Genomic DNA, 21266 nt, shown 5'->3' on the forward strand with positions numbered 1-21266 from the left:
AAAAGTGAGAAGGAAAATATTGTCTGATTCTAATACGAATTTACAAATTTCAGCAGGCGATATATCAAACATCTTGATTAGGTAAGTTCAATGCTTCTTTAGATACGCTATAGGAGAGATAGGCTTTATATTTAACTGACAAACGAATCTCTTTGATCTTATATTTATCACCAGTTCACTGGAAAGAAGCAATATTTTTAAACACTAAAAGGTTTTTAAGCTATGATACAATTCTTTCATGGAAACCGAAATTACCAATTTGAGTGTTCAATTCAACCCTACATTTGATTTAATTATTATCAATATATCGATATTATTTTCTCATGAGTTAATCTATAACAATAATCCTAATATATATATATATATATATATATATATATATATATATATATATATACTAGCGACCCGCCCCGGCTTCGCACGGGTGCAATGCTGATACTAATTTAAATATACTACAGAAAAAATATGAACGTTGTATATAAAAACATAGCCGCCCGCTCCGACTTTGCACGGGCATAAAATATATATGCCTATGTCACTCAATGAAAACATGATTAAAATCGATCCAGTATTTTTGGTTCATTCATTACTGCCCTTGGCCTCCACGCATTAAATTTGGAGTAGAACAATTCCTCTTCCCCTATACTTACTATGAAGATTTCCTGCTATCTTTGGAATATCTAAATTCATACAATTTTTATTACATTACACATTTTTAAACGCAAATTTTAAATTTGTAATATCTCCGAAAATATTTGTTTAATTTACATGCTGTAAGGAACCATATTGATCTATATTAATTGCACACTGTGTTTAAGGTACTTAATTCGATAAGGATTAATGCCGTATTGCTTAAAATAGCTTCGTAAATAAGCCATTTTCTCATGTAAAAAGTAAACAATAAAAATGGTTAATGTGGGTTATCCCTAAAAGATAAACATATACCATCGCGGACTTTTTTGTAGACTTTTTATGGTGTAAAATACTGTAGTACATTAATTTGATCTAACTCGTAGGGTTAGGCAGCGTTTTTGCTAATTGCTAAATAAGCCTAAAAAAATAGGTTAATTTACGACATCACGTTAGAAACCTCTAAAATTAGCAATGTTGCCTTAGTATATTATGCATGTATTATACATATAAACCTTCCTCTTGAATCACTCTATCTATTGAAAAAAACCGCATCAAAATCCGTTGCGTAGTTTTAAAGATTTAAGCGCACATAGGGATATAGGGACAGAAAAGGCGACTTTGTTTTATACTATGTAGTGATGTATATATATATATATATATATATATATATATATATATATATATATATATATATATATATATATTAGATAATATTTGTAAACAAAACAATAATAGAAAATTTAAATTGAAAATCTGAGATAACGTTATCAAATATAAATAGACTGTATTATTTCTATTGTGTTTTAATAATGATGTTTATAAGCATTAGAGAATTTCTTCAGAAACTTTAGACCAGCTAGCCGTCGATCAGTAAATACCTCACTTTAGTTGATGTAAATTGAGAACGAATCTATGGTTCTAATCTCAGAATGAATTAGACCAGGACTGTCCGAACTAGATAGGATAGGTAGAGAACTAGATAGATCTATAAAAATGAATAAGCTGGTTTGGTGGCGCGGTAAAGGCGATAGGATGGTTCTCCTTTTGTTGCGCGGGTTCTAATCCTGCTGAGGCCTGGTCATAAAATTATGTTTGTGATTGTTTAAAAATTGTGATTGTCCTAGGCAAGAGTGTATAATCCAACAATGAAAATAATCCCAGTCACGCCAGTAACCAGGCTGGGTAAGACCGGATGTCTTCTTGGATGATTTATAAAGTTGGTCATTCGCCAGTCGGTAGGCTTAATGCTAAGGACCGTGGTTTCGAGCCCACGTTAAACTGTAGATCCAGTCCAGATAAGCCCATAGTTGGTAAAAGGAGACTTTAAAATATACTAAAAAAAGTGAATACATTCATTGGGTATCGCAAAATATTTGTTAAAATAAAATGCAGGTAAAATATCGTTATTTAATTATTGTATTACTTTTGCAGAAATTTATCTTTTAGAATTCTGTCAACAACAATTTTGCTCTATTAATCACAATACAAGAGCATTTACGAAATTCTCCGAACTCCCTAACAGTTTTGTTAATTGCTACAAATATATCATTGCCTTTAGTTGTTCCATGTAATGGCACTAAATCCAGCAATTCCTCCGTGATTACAAAATCTTTCGAAATGCAACGTATAAATATTATTAATTGAATGATATCGATCTGGTCGGAACTTTCATCAAAACATATTGAATTGTACTCGCAATCTACAGTACGGTCACATAGACTTTTTTAAATATAATCATCTATTTGTCTTGCCAACCGTTTGATGAATTAATGCTACAGATTCAAACTTTTCCGCCAATTTTGGCAGTATGCAGCGTTTAGCCATTGATATCGTGCATTTTTTTAAATTAAAATTCCATCACTAAAAGGTTTCTTTGCTTTGGCTAATTGTAAGGAGGCTTAATATGAGGCAGCCAAACTTGTTTTTTTCTCTGTACTTACTTTAGAAAACATACTTGTTTGCTTTTTTTTTTTGTACTCAGCTATCATAACTTCTCTTGCTCCACCGATTTGTTTTTTTTATACATTTCTTCGTGTAAAGAACTACAGTGTCGCTTAACATCATATTCTTTACTTACAGATAAAACTTGCATACAAATTAAACACTGAAGTTTATTGTTATTGTTGGAGATAAAATAGTCTAATTTCCATTTCTCATCGAATGTACGGATTTCTTCAGTTAATTTCTACTTCTCACTAGAGACACGAAATTTGTTGCCGGAAGAGAAAATAGTTTGCTCATCAAATTATTTGGTATTACAAAAAAAAAATCAAATTAAAATATTATCTCTACAAAAATTTTGTTATTTAAAAAAGAAAATAAAATAGACTTGGGCATGTGGCCCGCGGGCCATGGTTTGGACAGCTCTGATTTAGACAATGATTCTCATCAATATTATAATTTTATTAAAAAAAGGATAAATGGCTAAAAAATATATCCTAATATACCAAAAACCAATTATAAAAATCGCGACTAGTTGAATGTGTATTATCTGTAGTGGTTCAGCAATTTGACCGGCCGGCAATATTTTTTATAATGATTATTATATATATGACATATAAAAAATCTTCTGTGAAATAATTTATTGTTATCTTATTCTTATTACCGTTAGTCTACGTACTTTGTTGCCATCACACACATTTAGCTGATTGAGGAGTCCACTAGTTCTCCTTCGAAGTATTTAACATTAATATCCTGTATGAATCATACCTCTTATGCTTTAGAGGGATATTGTGTTTTATCACTTCATTAGAGACATAGTATGGGTAATCGAACGTGAATGATGACAATATTAGATGAGCCAATATTATCCTATATTTGGATTTGCATAGGAACAAATGGGTTTAAGTATTGTTTTATATAGCAAGTTTAGGTAATTCAAGCCGCAGCTACCACATTATTCTTTATTAAGAGACCTTATGCCAGCCTGTTAATACTTTTCGGTCAATAAAATTTCAAACTAAACAATTTTCAATTGTCCTTGATTTTCCATGGATGCAAGCATTCGTATCAGAGTTAAAAGTTGACTAATTGTCATATATACCAACCAGGCAAAGAAATGACATGCGGATTATAATAAAATCATTAAAAGCAAGCAAAGTTTTGTTCTTTTCCATTTATACAAACTGAGCTGTAATAACGCGCATAATAGTATATCTAGTGTGTAATAAAAATGACATGTAATAACAAAGACAATGTAGATAACTGATTATATGACTAGAGTTTAATAAGTAATAATTAAAGATAAATGTACAGAATTTAATGTTATTTAAGATAAGATAACAAATTGAATAAAACTAGACAAAAACATTAAAGAGACGATTAACACAGTGTTTATGAGTTTATTTTATCAGCATTACTTTAAACTAGTCATCGCCCTGTGGTCGTGATTCGACCGCATTGAATTAAATTAATCATGTTTCTCTTATAATAGGGTAAAGTGGCTAATTTAAAAAAGTAGTTAGTGTCATTTTATCTCGTGAATATTTTTATTACTTCATTTATGTACTCATTTAGTCCTTACCTTTTATACATATTTTTCACCTAAAATATATACTACAAAAACAATAAATACAATAGGCTGATTAAAAATTTCTTTACTTACATTTTTAAATACATTTGCATAGTTCTTTGCTTATTTATTTCGCTCTTGGATCTCGCCTTTACAGCTACGTGGGAACTAACAACTCACCAACAAATGAATAATTAAAAATCTGAAACTATTTTATAACTATTAATATTTTATTATATATTCATTTTAATTCTTGATGTACAAATTAACGTATTTATCACCTGAAATATTCGGTTAGTGTTTCGTTAAGAAATGCATTTACTATTGAAACTTGAAATTAATCAGAATCAGAATTACTACGCTAGTATAATGATTAATATCATTGTACTATACGTAGTAATCTATGTCTCCAGAACCATATGAATTATTGAACAGTCTTTAAGCAAGAATAATTTTTCTTTTTATATTTTTCTTCACCAGACATCCCATTAAAACAAAAGTTGATTTCAAAAATCTAAATAACTTGTAAGCCAACAAAACAGACGATTCTTCTTATTATCAAATTTTGTTAACTTATATTGGGATGAATTGTTCAAATATGTCGGGTCTTTCTTTCACAGCTCTATATGCCTTTTGTTAAAGAGAACACCTAATTTTTAACATAACGGATTAGATTTCTTTTCTCCGGAAAAATGTAAAATATAACTTTACGTGATCATACTATATTCATCATTAAAAACATAAGAAACATCATTAAATAAATGGAATTTGTAATAATTGTTATTACTGCTATGTTGTGACAATACAGATACAATAGAGATAAACTTTAATTCAACACCAACAAAATAATCTTCATTAATTATAAACGGTTTAAAACACATTAACTATATATAGTCTATTCAAAACAGCAGTGAATTCACGTTATCAATATATGCCTGTATATGCACAGGTTCTATGTTCTATGTTCTATATGTTCTGACAACTCTAGTTTAACCCGAGTAAAACTATTTTGTTCCATCGTCGGAAGGACTTCCCTGCACATTGCCTCCAAATCAAGAGTTCCTGGCTCCAGAAAGCATCATACATTGGTCTAAAATGCGACCGCAGATTCTAATGGGCAGCCCAAATCCAATATGCGCTATGTAAAGGCAAATACGTGTATAGCATCCTATACCCACTCCTCTTCAGAAAAAGCCAATTTCCAATCTCCCAGAAAGCGATTCTAAATCGTAAATAAAATGTTGGTCCGTCCAGTCTGCCTTTTTTTGCACTACACCAAGTGTTCCAATCCAAAAACTCCATACTTTGTGAGGAACGCGAACACCCATCTCGAATCAGATATCCCGTTCGTGAACAGCTTCACGAACATGCTCAGTATGAGGTTCTCTATTGGTATTTTACAATACGGAAATCAATTGATTAAATTGATCCATCAATCCTGGTAGTTAAACCAAATACGGCAATCCCGTATCCCTCTTTCATATTTTCTACGTTTTATTAACTTCATTAACGTATAAAAGAACCTTTAATCTTTTCACGACGTTTCGGCAGCATCTCATCTGCCATCTTCGGATGCAGAACTGAAAAATTAACTAGAAATATTGAAAAATACATAAGTAGGCAAGTAATCCTACTTTGTGGCGAAATCTTCTTTCTCCCTCGATTCCCCTCAATTTTCCTGGATTCTACCCCATCAGATCCTGACATGGTTCCAATGGGAACAACACGGAAGTGAACTTTTTCGAATAAAAGAAGAATTTTGCCTAGAAAAAAGAAAAGAGTCGAACATAAAACATCCTCCTTTTTTCAAGTCATTTTTTCAATAAACCACATCAACTCACTGAAACGATAGCTGGGAATGGAGATATTGGAGTATATATTGGATATTGGAGCTAATAATATATTGCTAATAATTTCACGCAAACCTCTCTAATCTACTAGCTTCTAATATTTCCAAAAAAAATTCAAAACTATCTTGCTCTTAGTGTACAACTCCAATGGTAAGTAGTAGGGCAAAGTTTTGCTTAGTTCAATCATTGGCGGCGCTGACAACGTGAATTTGATTGGTTAATTTAAAATAGTTATGTAGAAACCTGTAAGGAAAATACTTTGCTTTGATTGGTCTGCCATTTCGCGTGATTATTTTGTGACGTCATATTTATTGGGCAACAGTATTTAATGAAAATGAAATTTAATTTTTAAAATTAATTTATTAAAATAAAATCCTATACATATATACATAAGTGTAAATAATATAAATATATATAAACAAAAAGCAAAAAAAAACAATTATGAACTCTATTCTAGGCAAAATTGAAATATCTATAATTCTTCTATAACACCTTCCAATATTTGTTTAGTGCCATCAATTTTATGGGATCTATTAGAGCTCCAACTTATCTTGATATATAGAAGGTAAACTTTAAATTCTTCCCTGTTGATATTGCATTAACTTCATTAAATCAAAAAATACAATCACACCTCATAATAACTTAAAATTTGGTCTTTAAAATCATTATGGATTAGACAGTTGAAACACTAAAAATGTATGTGTTTTTTAAAGATATTTAGATTTTAGAGTATTTAGTCTGTGGAACTACTTAATATAGAATGTAGACAAATATTGCATGTTGTCTCTTTTTCACAGGTTTTGTTAAATAGCCTGAAATAAGACAAAAATACAATATTAGACTCTTGTTTTCCTCAGAGGAAAGTTCTCTGGAACTGAAAATATAGACTCAACTGGTGATTTAACAACCTCAAGTGGTACTAGATTTCCCGTTAAAAAAGAATATAAGTTATTATTAAGAATATATGTTCATCTTCTTTACAATTTTCTCCGGGAGAATAATGTGAAAAAATTGAAGTGATGATGTGCCCTTTTAAAGATTTCTCGAACATACTAGATGAAGGATGCTGTTTCTATCTCCATGACCTCTAATAGATCCAACAAAATTATTTAAGCAATCTTGGTTAAGATTTGTTAAACAAATGTAGTTATTTGTAAATTTAGACAAAATAGATTTCTTTATGCTAATAAATCCCCTAAAAGTAGCGATTAAATTTTTAATTGATGGCACCGTAACAAATATTTTCTTAACAAGGCAATTAAATTTAAATATACAATACAATAAATAATTGAACACTGATTGTTCTCAAAAGTTAAAGTATTACAAATATTTTAGGGATATTTTACAATTAAATAGTCTTTATTACTACTAATTATCCAGTTATCTTAATTATTACCTTCTTGTAAGACTTCTTTATGTAGAGACATCACACTGACAGCATACGAACAAGTTGGTATATTAATTGAATTTTATTACTACTAACATCTTCATAAGTAAGTTTTGATTTTCTGTAAACAAACAATATATAAACAGACATGTAGTAGATTAATAATTTTATATATACCTGATAAAAACAATGTTGGATATGCATTTACCCTAATACCTGTTCGTGAAGGAAGGGTAATTCTAAATGTTTCACTAAAATGTCCGTGACAGACACTATGACGTTGATATATTTACATTGTGGTTTATCCATGTAACTTACTACTATTTACATGATCAACCCATTTTTGGAAAGGAGCGAGATAGTGGCGGCACCAGGAATTTAAACTAGCCAATCACGATTTGCGATCGCAGCGCTATCATTGATAGAACTAAATAAAACATTTCCCCAAATTGGAATTGGAATATAATATTTGTCATATTTTATGTCACATGAAGTAAATAATTCCTTATCAATAATGTCTGGAGTTTTTAAATCCAAAAGTACAATTAATAGTGAAAATGAGCTAAGTTGTGAGTTTTCTAACAATATTTTTAATCAAAATAATTGCCGTGTATTATTACAAATGTTATTGCTTTAGATATATTCCGAATATCGGATGTAGATACATCTATAGACAAGAAACAATATGTTAAACATTATATTAAATCCAGATTTGGAATATATGAAAAAATGTCTTTAACTGAATTTAATTTACTGGTGAAAAAAATTTGCAATTGCTGTCTTAAATATATTAAAGATTTACATGAGTTGCATTTGAAACGAGGATATGGTAAGTTTATATGTTATATTTTATTTTGGATTAAAATTGAATATATATATATATATAATTATATTACATACAATTATATTTTTGCTCTTATCAATATATGTTTCTCACAATTCGTGATTGTGTGGTGATGCGTGAATACGACGATGTGTGACGGTTAGGAGATCTTAATAACCATCTGCCAGCGATTTGGAATTTGTAGACCTTACCATAAAAAGATTACATCGTAAATACTTTATTCATCAAACCACTCTTTTAAGGAAATATGAAAGAGTTATACATAGTAGTAGTCTGGGCAGCTCTCATTTGAAACAAAATCCTTTCTGCATATATTGTCTTATCTTCCTTCAGAACTTCGCTTTTTATGAACCACAATATTTTTAATCAAATTTTCATGATATACAGACTATCCAGTGGCTTAATAAGCTTTGGTATTTCCAAACTCCAATAGTACACAGTTTTGCATAGCATTAGTTAATTGATCCGCGATATCTATTGGTGAAAATGTAATATCATTGTAAACAACTGTTAAATAACATAATCTAACTGTTAAATTCGATGAATTTGATTGCTATACATAAAATAACAATTTTTCATTTAACATCTTTGAGTTGTTGGGTATACACAGATATTAATACAGACCAAGAATATTTGAAAATAATGAATTGCAAAATGAATTAGACGAAAATTCAGCTCAATCTCTCAAATAATTTTCAGGCAGCTTAACAGTTGATAAATATACTGTTTCCAGAAGTGTACAAGTAATGGGAAGGATTCAAAAGGATGAAAAATTACCACACATTAATTCAAAATATAATTTCGAACCTTTTCAATAGCGCGGCTTGCGAATAAAAAATAAAAAGTTTAATGTGTACAAGTTGGGATCAGCAATGTGTGCAATGTATTACGAGCTGGTAATGAAATGGGATAAGAACCTGAGGAATTTTCATTATTCGCTATCCTATGAATTTTTATACTATTCAATTTTTCATTTGCAATTTCTTCAAAGTTAGTTGAGATTGTTTCCATGTGATTAAATTAATTGCTATTCACAATAACACACGAAACCATTCTCAAAATATCAAAAATTGGACTTACACTGAGTTAGATATATTGGCCCATAATTCATAAATTCAAATTATCTTTGGATAATAATATATTACTGTAAAAGTCAATTCTTAGACCCATATGAACGTATAGCTATATAACTATATAATAGAAAAAAGAAAAATTATTCCAGAATATCAATTTTGGGTTTCGCAATAATCATGGGACTATAGAATAAGTGTACAGACTTATAAAAACAAAATAAACACTGACCTAAATGCCAAAAGATATTGTTCGGCTGCTTTTCTAGATATATCTCAGGCTTTTGAGAAAGTATGGCATACGGGCTTGCAGGTTAAACTAAAGAAACTTCTGCCTCATCCGGACTATCAGTTACTAAAATCGTATCTCACTGATAGACATTTTATTGTAAATCAAGGCGATGAACATACCGAATTAAATCCCATATATTCAGGAGTTTCGCAAGGTAGTTTACTGGGTTCAATACTGTATCTTTTATATACGCCCGATCTGCCCACCACAAAAATAACTACTGTGGCAACATACGCAGGCGACACAGTAATTTTGGCATCCTATGAAAATCCAGTCTCAGCATCAATAAACCTACAAACCCACCTGGAGCAAATACAGTTATGGTTGAAGACATGGCGCATTAAAGCCAATGAAACAAAATTCATCCATGTAACGTTTACCCTGCGTAGAAGAACATGTCTACCATTGTGAATATCAATAATAGTCAACTCCCCCAAGCAGAGCATATTAAATATCTTGGCATGCATTCAGATCGACGCCTAACCTGGAAGAAGCACATCTCCAAACGAAAACAAATTCGACTGAAATTATATCAAATGTATTGGCTCATCGGGCGCAAATCCAAGTTATCATTAGATAACAAGGTGTTGTTGTATGAGTCTATACTGAAACCTATTTGGTCATATGGAATTCAACTATGGGGTACCGCTAGCAAATCTAATATATCCATCATTCAACGGTTCCAAAATAAAATGTTGCGTGCCATTGTTGATGTTCCGTACTATATTTCAAATAAAGTGATACAACGCGATATTCCTCTAGAACCTATAACGAGTATAATTCAACGTGTTTGTGTGAAGTACTTCGAAAGTGTGTCAGTGCATCCTAATGTACTCGCTAATCAGCTAAATCTGCGACGTGATAGTGAAGTGCGTAGACTAAAATGTTTAACACCACCTGATCTGATTACTGGACATATGTAGACTTTAGAATAAGCTTTAGTATAAGACTAATTAATTGGGATAATATTTTATACAGAAGATCGCTTAATAAAATGATTTTCTGCATGCCATGTAAATATAATATAGACATAAGAAATACTTATTGCCTATAGGGCAGATCGTGGAATTACAAAGAGTAAAAAAAAAATGGATGTATGATATCGAACTTTGTAGTATTCCTAGCAAATCTAATATAGCCATTATTTAAAGATTCAAAAATAAAGTGGCATCGTTGACGCTCCATATTATACCAGTGACAACCTAATACAGTGCGATATCGCCCTGGAAACCATATCGACTATGATCAAAAATGCCACTACAATGTACTGAAAGAGTATCAGTTCATCCGAATGCACTCGCCAAATAATTAAATATGCGCGATGTCAGTGCATGGGTCAAAATATTTACTACTATCCGACCTGAATAATAGTCACATAAAATAGTTTTTAGAATAACATAAAATCGAAAATAAATTGTATATAATACTGGTTTATAAGTTTACATAGAACCTAACCAAAGCTTTCGACAAGGTCTGCCACGACTGTTGAATCGAAAAGTGCCTGCGGTAGGCCTGCCAGAAGACCTAACCGCCCTCATCAAGTCCTATCTATCGGACAGAACTTTCCAGGTCAAGATCAGGAAAACACTTTCAAAATTTCGAGACGAAAACAAATCGACGCTAGCGTACCTCAAGCTTCCAGGCTCGAGGTTACCATTCAAGAACGTTTACAGAACAAGTTCGATCATGCGGCTAATTAGTTCAAATTCTGGAGGTTGTAAATCAACCCCCTGAAATCCTAGGCCATCATTTTCCATAAGAAGCGTTACGCACTGCGCATCTAGCAACTTAGGATGGACACCGCAAAAATTCCATGGCTGGATAACGTCACGTACCTAGGTCTCCACTTCGACCGACGGTTGGGTTGACATTCCCAAATCCGGAAACCTGCTATCTTCTTTGATCTGCCCTTCTAGCATCTCCATTAAATGCTTATTTTACAAGATATTAATTCGGTCCGTACTCGTCTACGGATCTAATGTCTCCTTCAAATGTATTACACCCAACCAGGTGAAACGGCTTCAAGTTTTCCAAAATAAGCTCCTCAGAAGAACCTTAAATGGTCCATGGTTTGTCAGAAATAATCAAATTCACAGGGAAACTGACCCCAGAAATTAAGCACCTCATATCTCAATCTTTCCGCAAACAACAACGAGCTCGTTTGCGAGTTAGTGGACATGATGGGAGCTTAGATGACATGATGGTACCGCGTCACCACTAACTTCCCCGTTTTCATGCCGAAACGACCTCCGTCTGGTTTTAGGCCAGACCAAAAAAATTATAATAAATATTTAAATAATACTACATATTTATGTTCTACTTCATTTACACATTTTAATTACAATACCTATTAAACATATATTATTTGCAGCTTTACACATGATAAATGATATTATTAGAAGAGCTGATCCTGTTTATATCTCTTCCCATCATGTTGTTCATTTGATATGGTCAATGATGAGCTGCATCCACCATTTCCAATTAAGGTTCCGTACTGGATCTTTTGCATTAATTACCAAAACAAGAAAGTAAGTCTCAACCCATATGCCTAATTGTAGAAGGTATGTTTCATATAAAATATCTAATCATGATTATTTTGCAAATTTGGCACTAAGTATCCATATTATAAATGACAGTAATTAATTTTCATTGTATTTTTAATTAGAATCGAATTTCATTTCAAATTCAATGCTTGCTATAATATTAGAAAAGAAGTTATTGAACAAAGATGCGATAATCAATATAAATTTGAGGAACAAATGCAAAGACACATTCTTCACAGACTTCTCTTTCGAAATCAAATAAGGAAGTCATATTATCCTATGCCAGAAAGATTGCTACCGAGCAAAAGTTCACGAAAATTTCACGAAGAAAAGTTGTTCTAAAATTACAAAATCCTGCGACACCAACAGCAGTGTACTTGTTTTGATGTCTTCTCGAATGTCAGCTAGCTTATAACACTATCATAACACTAATATTTATTTTACAATATAATACAATCATATTAAAACAAATTTTTGCATTTTTTTATTTTCAGGAAAAAAGCAAGAGAATGTATGCATTCCTACAGTCAGCTCATCAGGCTATTTCCAAAATCCACCCATCGAGTAATTTTGAATGCTCTCATCATATTTTACAAGGAAGGGAAACTTTGGACAATTGAATTTCGACTTACAGAACTTATTTGTGATCTACTGTATCTTTATAATGATATTGAAGAGGCTCTTGAAGACATCCTATGTAATTTGCATTTCGTAGGATAAAACATTGTGCAATTTTGAAACGGTGAAACTTACACGTTATTCTAATTTTTAGTACAGTTGACCCACTAAAATCAAATATGTTTTTATTGGCGTATTTGGTATAGAAGGTATACTTTGAGTAAATCGTTATTTCTCTTATTATTGTAGATTTATAATTATGTAAAATATTAAGCCCACCAATATGATTTCATCCTTTTTTAACTAGGTATCGCTATAAACATGCGTTGATAGATGTATATATAACGTATTACTTTTATTTTATAACGAGTTTTTTAAATATCAAGTATAAGTATTCCTTCCAGTAGTTGGAGTAATACGAAAGAAGGATTTCCGCTATAAATTAATAACACTATAAACTTAATGGTTTATTAGAACATGGTAACACTATTTGAATTATAATCTATTGATTTATCATTATTGTTGTTTTCTATGATAAATATTATGTCGAGATAAAAAAAAACATAAGAGACCAACTATGATTAAAGTTTTTATAAAATTAGTTAATCATAAGTAAACATATGAACATATGAGAGATATGAGACCCACATGAACTAGATCTACCGAATAAATGGAAAATTGATTATAGAAAACCGTTACAATACAGGAATCTCCCAACCAGACGAAGGAGTTGCCAGTACATAATATTAAATGGTTGCATGGTTTCACGTTTTTTTTTACTCTAAAAATGCCAACACTGGTACTAGCAACATCTTTCTAGCAACATGTAGATACTGCGCCAAAAGAAGGATGTTGGTTTGGCAAGGATTCAATTATCGACTCATTTTCGGTCTTGTTGCATTGGTCTAAATAGTAATCCGAAAGCTCTATGTGTGCCGAGTACCAAGTATAACAGAATTTCGGATTCGAACTGCAATAACGTAACTTCACAAGGTTACATCATGTGTGGGAATGTCTTTGCGTCTCTTTATCGCTATTGCTGGTCAATTATCAATGGAAATCGCATTATCAGTTAATTCATATTGTAGCCATTTTTTCTTCGTTTGGATTTTTCACAGCGCTCAAAAACTCCTGGAAACATTGGATTCTACTCCTAATTTCTCAGAAAGTTTTCAGAATATGAATAGGGTTTCGACCAATAAGTCCTACAATTAATTGTTTTGAAAGGTTTTGATCCTCCAAGTCGTTCTATATGACATCGTGATATATTTCTAATAGTGTTCGATCGGCGACAACAGATTCCATTAAATTAAAAAACAAAGGAAATAAAGGTCAACAATTTAATTTTAAGCGTTCCATGATTAGCGCCTCTGTATCTTTAGATAACATAGATAAAGGTCGAAATGTGCTTTATTTCACATCTTTACTTTCGTACGATATCGGTGATCAAAAATGTGTAAGCATTTAATTACTATTACTATCATTGGAGCATTAAACAAACTATTAGTACAAAGAATATCATGAATATATGCAGCAGATCTGAATAATTTGTAGAACTAAATTGAATTTGAGGATTGGCTTTACAAGATTTTTGGATTAGGCAACATTCACAACAGTAGAGAAAATTCTCTTGAGATAAACTAAATTAATAAAGATAACGAAACATGATATTCAAGAGTTGCCTTGCAAATGTTCATTGATGCATAATAATTTCATATTATATGTCATGCATAGGGTAGATTCAGTTTTGAACTATTACTATAAATTAAATATACAAATGTGAGACACAAACAAGCTCATCGTAATTAATTCTAAACTATATTTCAATCAATATTTAATATTATGTTTGCCTGTCTTGCATTTATTTTTCTTAGATCAATTGTATCGTAAGTATTTGATTAATTTTAGCTACTGCAGAACAAACATCGTTATCAAGTAATGTGGAGACCAGAATGTTGATAAAAGTGTTATACGAAATTTTGGCATTGATTAAATGGCGCCACATATCCGAGAACATGATAAAACGCTTTCTGTTTATTTTAATCAAGAGCATCAATCCAAAACCCGATGACGAGTTTCATTACGGTCCAATGAGAAAAGGTTTAACAATCTGCATAAGAAATATTACTAAAAATTTAAATAACGAGGATCTGATGGCCCTGGTAAGTTTTAATGTTTTTGATATATTTAAAATAATATGTAATGAAACTACATTTATCATTTTTAATTTATATGAATGAACATCATATCAATATTTTAAAAAAATCAATAATATTAAAGCGCTGCAAGACTCTATAGAACGATAGGGATTGAGAAGGGACTCGGAAAAAAGTTTCGCATCCCTCATTTATTAAATGACATTACTACTACCGTCGCTCCAGCAATTTCATTGTCCAGTTTAAATTCCAATATATGCAGCTGTAAAGAAAAAAATGTTTGATTGATTCTTCAGTAGATTACATCACTTAGACGTGATACTATGGCGTCACATGATTAACCCCCGTTCCCCAATAAAACCAAATTTAAATTCTAAATCATATTTTTTATTAAAGTTTCTAAATGATATAAAGAACATTACGTTTTCAAATAGTTAATAAAACAAAATTTAAGTATTTCCTTTTTAAAATTCTAATGTAAATTATCATTCAAAAATTTGGACCTTAAAACTTAAAATTACCAGTTTTTTTATATATTGAATATAGTCTCTTACAAATGTGTTTAGAAAAAGAAACTAATATTTTAAAGTTCAATGCATTTTGTGACGTTCATGTAATAGTTTTAACTGAACGTAGGCGCATAAAATGGCAAAAATTAAACAGATTTCTCTTGAACAGTCTATTGCTATCTGTAATATGAGCCTGCAATTAGTTATTGGAGGAAATCAAGAAAACTGGATCTCCCAAATCTACAAAAAAGGAAGAAGATAGCTTGTAATGATGTTGTAATGTTATCGAATCGAAATCGACGTTTAACTATTCCTCAAATTATTATTGCTACGTTAAATGAAATATGAGTAAAATTCGTTTCAACGATAGCTCTAAAGACAAATTTGCTGTCTGCCGCGCTGAGAAATTAAAAGCTAAAAAAAGCCTAAACTAACTGGTAGTTATAAGAAAAATAGACTAGAGTGAGATAAAGCGTATACAAACTAGACAAAGAAAAACTAGAAAGATGTCCTATGGACGTATATATACAAGTTTCAGATATTTTCAATCAAATAGACATCTGGTGCGCTTATCAAGAGGTGAAAGGTCCCCGGAATCCTCTACTATGCAGACTGTTAAATAGTGGTTATAAAGTAATAGTTTGGCAATCATTTAATAATAATAAACCCGGCTATACAATTAAAATTACTATATACTATCAAATAGAATATAGAATCGACTACTATCTAAAAATAATTTTAAAAAATGCGATTCCATCTAGAGTGAATATAATTGGCTAATATTTTATTTTTGAACAAGACAATGGCCCAAAAAATGTGTCCAAATTATGTAAGGGGTATTAGATCAAAAAGGAATCGAGGAATGTTATAACAAAATGGTCATCACAATTGCCAGATCTCTCTGCTCTGCTGTGGAATTAGTATGGAATGAACTTAATAGTAAAGAAAAGAACAGATGCCCATCGAACTAAGCATAGTTGTGGCAATGCGTACAAAGTCAATGAAAGAATATAGACTTGCTTAATACGCAAATAAAAAGAATGAGTAAAAATTGTGTACACGTATTTAAAAATAAGGATGACTATTTTGACGAGGCTAAAATTTAATGAAAAATTTTTTTTTAATTTGCATTTCTTATTATGATTCCAAGTTTAGATTTGTGCTTAATAAATCTTAACTTATTCGATTTATTATAATTTTTTCTCAATTACCTTATTGTTTCGAACATTTTGAAAAATAGAGTATATTCTAAATATCTTTTTATATTTTTATAATAAAATCTTGTACGTACGTAGTGTACTTTAGCTCAATGAAAACTTGATTCTTTCATTTGAACACATTTTACATATTCAATTCACGAAAAAAAACTAGATGAAAAATAAAATAATAAATTAACTTATTGTGTGTTTCATGATTAATACATATAATTTAATTACATTCTTGCAAGCAAAATAAAATATTTTTTATGTTTCAAGGGAAATAATTAAGAAATATTCTAATTGTAAAAGTAATTGTAAAGGAACAGAAAAAATTGTATCCACAATAAACATCACGCGATAACACGTAGACAGTAATTAGGCAATATGGAAAAGGTGCTTTCAAGGGTCATCAGTCATCATAGTAATTTAAACAAATCAATGAAACTAATCGAAAAAAACGTCATTTAATTAAGGTACTTCACAAAACAAATATTGAAGGTCTCCCCTATACACTTCTTAATTCTATATTATTACGATAATATTAGTTGTTAACTAAAGTATTGTTTAAGTAAAGCTATTTATTGTTTTTTAGAATATTTCCTGAATGATTACCTTCTTAGGACTCGAAAAATCCTTTACCTTACACCTTAATGTTTACTAAAACTCAAATTTAGTTCAATAGCGCTGAATCAAACAATCTTGCGATAAATAACAAGTTGCGTACAAAATGTTCTCAGAAAGTATACTATCAGAAACGTCACATCATAGTTTTATACTATTTTTGTTTTTGTTTTCGACATATTAATAAGATTAATATAACTATATTCTGGAGCTTCTCCGGCTTTGCTAGTTCATTGTTTACTTATTCTTAAATTTGTAAATAATACAATAGTTTATACGAGTAAATCTCACCAAAGTTTAAAATTTCCCCTGTACAGGACACTTCTTACTCCTATATTATTACGATAATATTAGTTATTAACTAAAGTATTGTTGTAAATATTTTTGAAGCTATTTATTGTTTTTTAGAATATTTCCTGGATGATCACCTTCTTAGGACTCGAAAAAACCTTTAGCTTAAACCTTAATGTTTACGAAAACTCAAATTTAGTTTGATAGTGCTGAATCAAATAATCTTGTGATAAATAACAAGTTGCGTACAAAATGTTCTCAGAAAGTGTACTGTCAGAAACGTCACATCATAGTTTTATACTATTTTTTTCTTGTTTACGACATATTAATAAGATTAATATAACTATATTCTGGAGCTCCTCCGGCTTTGCTAGTTCATTGTTTACTTATTCAAGTTTGTAAATAATATAATAGTGTATACAAGTAAATCTCACCAATGTTTAAAATTCTAATTTTACCTGTAAGCCGCACACTAAAACTTCAATATACTTTTACGAAAATTTAATTTCAACATCACATTTACATTTTTATCAATTACAAATTTGAAAATAAATAAGAAATTATATATTTTACGAAATTTTATTCCCTTCAAAATTCTAAAAGAATATAAAAATATATATTTTCAGAAAAGAATAAAATAAGAAAAGAATAAATGAAAATATATATTTTCTGATACAAATACAACAAAATTTAACATAATTTATTAGTGATATTTTCTTTCGTAACGGACTTACTTTTATTGTGTTATCCTGTTAACTCTAGTATTCTTATACAGAATATCTTCTTGAATATTAAAGAACTAAGAATATATTTTATTTTTTAAAATAATTTGTGAAGATATTTTTCATATACTCTCCTTTTTTCAAATAACTTTGTGAAAAATATTTTAAATATTTAGACCTCGTTAAACTTTATTTTTAGTTGGTTATTACAATACGAAAGATCAGTCTACAAGAAATGGACGACGAAACTACGATTCAGCTGGGAAGCATAGCAGAATATGCGGCGTTGCGACATAAAAGCAGTTCATACGCCCACTCCTTTCCAGAAGAATTAATACATAACATTTGGAAAATGCTATCATCCGAAAACCCAATCGAGCATCTCTTTGCGACAAGAATATTACAAAATTTATTGGACCGTCACAATAACAAGGCAGAATTTGAAAGACCCAAGTACGAAATACCATAAAATAGATTAAAATAAAGAATACGTCTAGGTTTTACCTTTTAGATGTGGTTTCATATCACATTATGATAAATGTCCATCATGCACACAAATGTTAATCAATTAGCAATTTTGGTATATTTTTTTTAACTGATCTATGAAATTTTTTAATGATATTCACGACATTTGTGCTTTTACTGTTTACTGTTTACAAATTGAGAAACACCTGATAATAGTATATTTCGACTTTTAGTTAAAATATTTTTGTATATTGATTTCAACGTAGTTAATCTGGCATTTCTTCAACAACAGTTGAAGTTGAAGTAATATTCACTAGTGTTTGTTAGGTGCTTTCTAAGGCACTGTAATTAATTAACTGGATATTTCGCATTCCAAGATATATTGGTTATAACCTTTCTGGAAAATGTGATTGATTTCACTTTTTTAGGCAGTAAACCACCAAACGCCACTAATATATGAAAGTTTTAGTAGCGGGCTTGCCTAAAATAGCACATTGACAATCCTGCCTAGTACGATTTATTTTGACGTTTCTCGTAAACTGTTTTAAAATATATTTTAGATCGATTGTTACAAATAAAAATATTACTAATATTTAATTAAATATTAGTATTATTACAATCAATAATAAGCGGATATAATTTATTCTTATAAGTACTAATACACTTAATTATGCCTTATTATATATCATTTAATTATATCTTGTTATATAAATAATCCAAATATTCACTTTTGCAATTTTCTTGTAACATTTAATGTCACTTATGGTCCACATAACTCTTACCGAGGCATTAAGTTCCTCTAGGAAAATAATACCCTGTACTAGGAATATTAGGAACCTGATACATTGAAAACAATGTTTCAGGTTTTAATAAATTAAAACGATTTGTGAAAAAATACACTGAAAACTAAACATTTCCGTCATCTTGAATTATAAAGTAGTAAAAATTATTAGTAGTTAAAAGTAGTCCGTAATTGACTACTCTTTACTATCGACTGTTTCAGTCGCTATTTTTGATTCGACTGATTTTACTACGTTTTACCAGTGACTGTTTCAGTCGCTATTTTGGGTCCGACTGATTTTATTTCTATTTACTAGTGTTGGTAACTATTTTTGTTTCGACTGCTTTTACGCCTTTTTACCAGTGACTGTTTCAGTCCACTGTTTTCAGTCGCTATTTTCGGTCCGACTGATTTTGTTACTATTTGCTATCGACTGTTTTAGTCGTACTTTTAATTACTATTTTTGCTTGGACTTGTTTCATTCGACTGATTTTTAACGTTCTGGCTCTGTCGTCTTAGCCACTACAAAAATGTACTCAATTTATTATTACATAGATTTATATGTAATATGTACGAATATATATATATATATATATATATATATATATATATACATATATATATATATATATATATATATATATATATATATATATATATATATATATTTCCGTTCAATATCATTTTATTCAGATCATTTTTAATTATATCATGGATTAGTTTTTTTATGGTATATGTTATGGTATATGGTTAAATTTATATAGTACCAGCTGACCCGGCAGACTTCGTACTGCCTCAATCGATAAATAAAAGACCTAATAATCCGTAATTAATAAAAAAAAATTCTCGGTATGAATGAATTTTTATTATTATTTTCGATTAATTACACACGATGTTTCATACTTAAAAACAGAGTTTTCCGAAATACTGGCTACTTGTAAGGTTTCAATTAGATATTTACATATATTTACATACACACGCAGTTTTGATAGAGTTTGTTTATCAATTTAAAGCTTTCTGATAAACTATACTTTTTTTTTGTTTTGTGGTACGTAAATAAACAAAGATGACGGATTTCAGACGCACGAACACGCCACGTATAATTGTTCATGTACGAAACAGGGAACCTCCAAGTTGATTCCGCAAACTTCCAACGACTTGAGAATTATTTATGGTCATCGCAAGGGCCAATCGTTCTGGAAATTGTTAACGTTTAAAATCGAATGGTAAATCCGTTGGAATCGGCGGTATACGCGGGATCAAGACATCCTCTCCTTTGTATTTTCACCTTATGATTGTTGCCTTAATGACATTATTCATCATCTTTTTCACAGCCAGTCTTGTTGCCAGTCGAGATTGATTAATGTTACGGAGCATGATGACAAGTGATCCTAGGCAATTCCAGTGAATATAAAACTCCGTGGGATAGTTGACTACGTCGTCCTGGTTCATAACGATGTCGACTGATTTGAAGGAAACCAACTGTCCCGGAAAAAAATTCTGAATGGGCGCATTGAGATCCTCGACAACCTCGAATCCTCGACTTTTTTCCTCCTGACCATTTTCTAAATGGACTGCCAAATGGACTACTGTAGGGCGTCTTTCCTGGATCGCAAATGAAAAGATACGCCAAATTGCTTCGTTGTTACTTACATAGCGACGCTTCTGATACTGTGATATTTCGTCATTTGCATTGGTTACAGCGAAGACGGCCATATCGCTACCTTTGTTAACATATTTACATATGTACTTTATCGACTTCGCATAGTTACAA

General features: G+C 30.6%; 1 protein-coding gene across 1 annotated transcript in view; it reads left to right on the forward strand.

Moving 5' to 3' along the window:
- The window catches only part of LOC143197009 (protein EFR3 homolog cmp44E), a 36115-nt gene that overhangs the window by 6278 nt on the left and 8571 nt on the right, over nucleotides 1-21266 (forward strand). Inside the window, exons 2-5 of the mRNA XM_076405038.1 lie at nucleotides 11959-12115; nucleotides 12625-12827; nucleotides 14657-14910; nucleotides 18446-18699. Coding sequence (XP_076261153.1) covers nucleotides 11959-12115; nucleotides 12625-12827; nucleotides 14657-14910; nucleotides 18446-18699 — 868 coding nt within the window. The remainder of the gene's footprint in view (nucleotides 1-11958; nucleotides 12116-12624; nucleotides 12828-14656; nucleotides 14911-18445; nucleotides 18700-21266) is intronic.

Source organism: Rhynchophorus ferrugineus, unplaced genomic scaffold, assembly GCF_030347505.1.
Source record: "Rhynchophorus ferrugineus isolate W39M unplaced genomic scaffold, kcgeb_rfMv2 rfM1, whole genome shotgun sequence".
Lineage (NCBI taxonomy): Eukaryota > Metazoa > Arthropoda > Insecta > Coleoptera > Curculionidae > Rhynchophorus > Rhynchophorus ferrugineus.